This window comes from Gavialis gangeticus, unplaced genomic scaffold (assembly GCF_001723915.1).
Source record: "Gavialis gangeticus isolate Ggan-Ray unplaced genomic scaffold, GavGan_comp1, whole genome shotgun sequence".
NCBI classification, from domain to species: Eukaryota; Metazoa; Chordata; order Crocodylia; family Gavialidae; genus Gavialis; species Gavialis gangeticus.
Window position 1 is genome coordinate 8,435,004 of NW_017728995.1, and position 3,016 is coordinate 8,438,019.

Consider the following 3,016-nt stretch of genomic DNA (forward strand, 5'->3'; position numbering starts at 1 on the left):
ACCAGGATCTGGGGGAACGTTTGTTCACCAGAGCGCCCCAAGGGATGACGAGGTTGAACGGTCATAAACTACTACAAGACCGTTTCAGGCTGAACGTAAGGAAGAATTTCTTTACTGTCCGAGCCCCCAAGGTCTGGAACAGCCTGCCATCAGAGGTGGTTCAAGTACCTACATTGAACACCTTCAAGAGCAAATTGGATGCTTATCTTGCTGGGAACCTATGACCCCAGCTGACTTCCTGCCCTTTGGGTGGGGGGCTGGACTCGATGATCTTCTGAGGTCCCTTCCAGCCCTAATGTCTATGAAATCAGTGGTAGTCCTATGTGAGAATACCTGATTTCATGTGTGAAAAACTCTGTATTTGCATATGCATATCTTCTAGTCAAGACTGAAAAGTTCCCTTCTGTTTAGAGTTTCAGTTATCCATCAAGAATAGAAACAATAGTTAGCCAATTACATACTACAAATAACAAATAGTCAGTTACCTACTCGTAGTGGATCATTTAAGAATGATCAATGGCAGCTATGATCGATGGCAGCCATGTGCGTGGTGAAAATTTACAAACAGCCAATAAATGAATGTCAGCTTGGACTAAATACATTTTGGGTAACCCAGTCCACCTGCAGTAAGGGTTTCCTGTAGCTTTTTTGGATTTTGCTGAAAGTCAGTTGCTTATATATATTCACCTGTTCTTCCAATTCAGCATTCAGAGGGCATGGCGTGAATACCTCCAGCGCCAGGATATGTTACACCAAGACCCCCTGGAGAAGCGTAGTCCATCACCACCTTCCTTGTCTTCTGACAAGATGAGCAGTTCCATCAGCATGAACACTTTTTCCAATGGCAGCACTCCTGTAAGTACTGCTTCTCTCTCACATTAATTCTTTCTGCCAGATTCAGAAGCAGGAGGTAGTATAAATGAACTATTCACGTCAGTCAGGAGAAATTTAGCTAGTGGCTAATTATATTGCTAGTTTTCAAAAGAACTGAATTTTAGGCATTTTCAAATGTACATTAAAGCAAGTATGTTTCTTATAAAGCCCTCTGGGATTTCAGCTGCACATCTGACATTTCTTAGGACCATACAGATCTTAGCAATAACAGGTCGTAAGCATTTCAGGTGAGAACAGCAGCCTCTACAAGACAAAATATTTCCACTGATATTTTCTTCTAGAGAAAGTCTGGGCCCTCAATTAAGCATTCCTTGGTTTGCTTTGTTAGATTCTGTACAAGAAGATGGGAGAACTTGGTACTGATCTGCAAAATAAGCGAATTGTACCTTCTCTGAAAAGGAGACTCACTTTAAGCCAATTTAGCGATTGTTAATTGTTTGATTTTGGAAAGAATATCTGTACCCTCTGAGAAGAGAGAAATCGGAATACAAAGTTGTCTAGTGGCATGAGATTTTAATCATTTTAGTAAATCTACAATCCAAATGCAAAATCTAGAGTTTGAAAACATGGGGATTAGAAACTATTTCTAGAGCTCTTTGAGACCAAAAATTAATTAAATTGATAAATTGATATATTAATATTTAAATATTATTCTCATTCTCTGACAAAATAAACTGATTTTGAGCAAACTGTTACAAAGCTGAACTAATTATGTTGCAGGTTGTTCAAATAAAGCACAAGACATTCTTGTTCTTGGCTGTTTTTGCATGCCACCTACAAAGTGGAATGCCGCAGACCCTACTGCAATGTCATATGTGGGTCAAGTACATTGAAGTTACCAAATACTGTCCTTGTGAGCCAACTCACAATGTGCATAGTTCTCTAGAAATTTGGGAAAGCAGGTGGTAAATCAGTTCTACAGTAAAAAATATTATCCAGTGACTATGGTGACCATCTTTGACAAAACTGAAAATTAGCTAACGTATGATTTTTAGTCTTAGAGATTTAACTATGAGTGTTTTGCGTAAGACCTGCTACTTTTGCATAGATATAACAAAATATCAGTTAATTTCACACTTCTTCTATAGAGGAAAATCTGGCCCTTTTCAGTCTATCCAACTAATTTTCCCAGATAGGCATAAGTTAAATTATCAGTTTTCTTATAAACATTGTCTTCTATGATGCTATGGTTTCTTAGGTTACATTAGACTTGACAGCATTCAATAAAATACTACTGAGGAAGAATGTGTACTGGTTTATTTTTGCATGTCTTTTGTTCATAGCTGGAGGCTAGTTTCTTAATATTAGAAACTATAGTACATTATTGGGCTATTAAAGTAATGTCTGTTAAATAGGACAAGATTCTCCTGCTAGTGGAATACATTTAGGATTTGTTTGTGTGTGACATTGGAGTTTGACTGGATATTGTTTATAGATTCTTATACTGGTTTCTTTATCATGGTTTACCGTATGCTTAAGCACCACAAGAGGTCTCTCTTGAATGGTTTTGATAGTTCAGTAATTTTATATTTTTCACCAAGTGTAATTTAAATGGGGAAACTACATTCTCAGACTGCTTTCAGTTCTTCAAGTAATGAACATGTTTACAGTTGTGTGTGAAAAGTTTGTTTGAATTTTGTTTGTTTGTAAGAATATCTTACTTTTGGGATTCCAGACCTTAGTATTCTTGCCAAAGTTTGTTTAAAGAAAAATAAAGACATCTTCTTTAACTCTGATGTCTCTTCAACACCCACCCCCCACCCCCCACAAAAAAGAAAAAATCCTTCTGAAGGTGAAGAAATATCTACCTATCTTACATACTTTGCATACCTCTTGGGCTCCTTACAGATGAAGGCTGGAGGGTTTCTTTACAGCCAACATGTAGAAGGTGTTGTTTGATTTTGTAATGGGGTGCTGCATCTTGGGGCACACACAGGCACTCTAATGTGTCTAATAAGGCTTTTGGGGCACCCTTTAAACATTGAAGCTATAGTTGCAGATCATACGGTTGTTTCTAATGATGTCCCTACAGGAAAGAGTATCCAGGGCTTTCTGTCTCTTAAGCAGGGAAATGAAAGGAAACCTTTTAGATTAATCAAGCAAGAGGTCTGTGAGGAAGGAT

The 3,016-nt window shown here is 37.9% G+C and overlaps 1 protein-coding gene across 1 annotated transcript in view; it reads left to right on the forward strand.

Moving 5' to 3' along the window:
- The window catches only part of IQCJ (IQ motif containing J), a 39,119-nt gene extending 36,614 nt beyond the window's left edge, over positions 1 to 2,505 (forward strand). Inside the window, exons 4-5 of the mRNA XM_019503034.1 lie at positions 705 to 855; positions 1,223 to 2,505. Coding sequence (XP_019358579.1) covers positions 705 to 855; positions 1,223 to 1,327 — 256 coding nt within the window. The 3' untranslated portion in view covers positions 1,328 to 2,505. The remainder of the gene's footprint in view (positions 1 to 704; positions 856 to 1,222) is intronic.
- Positions 2,506 to 3,016: the final 511 nt, after the last annotated feature.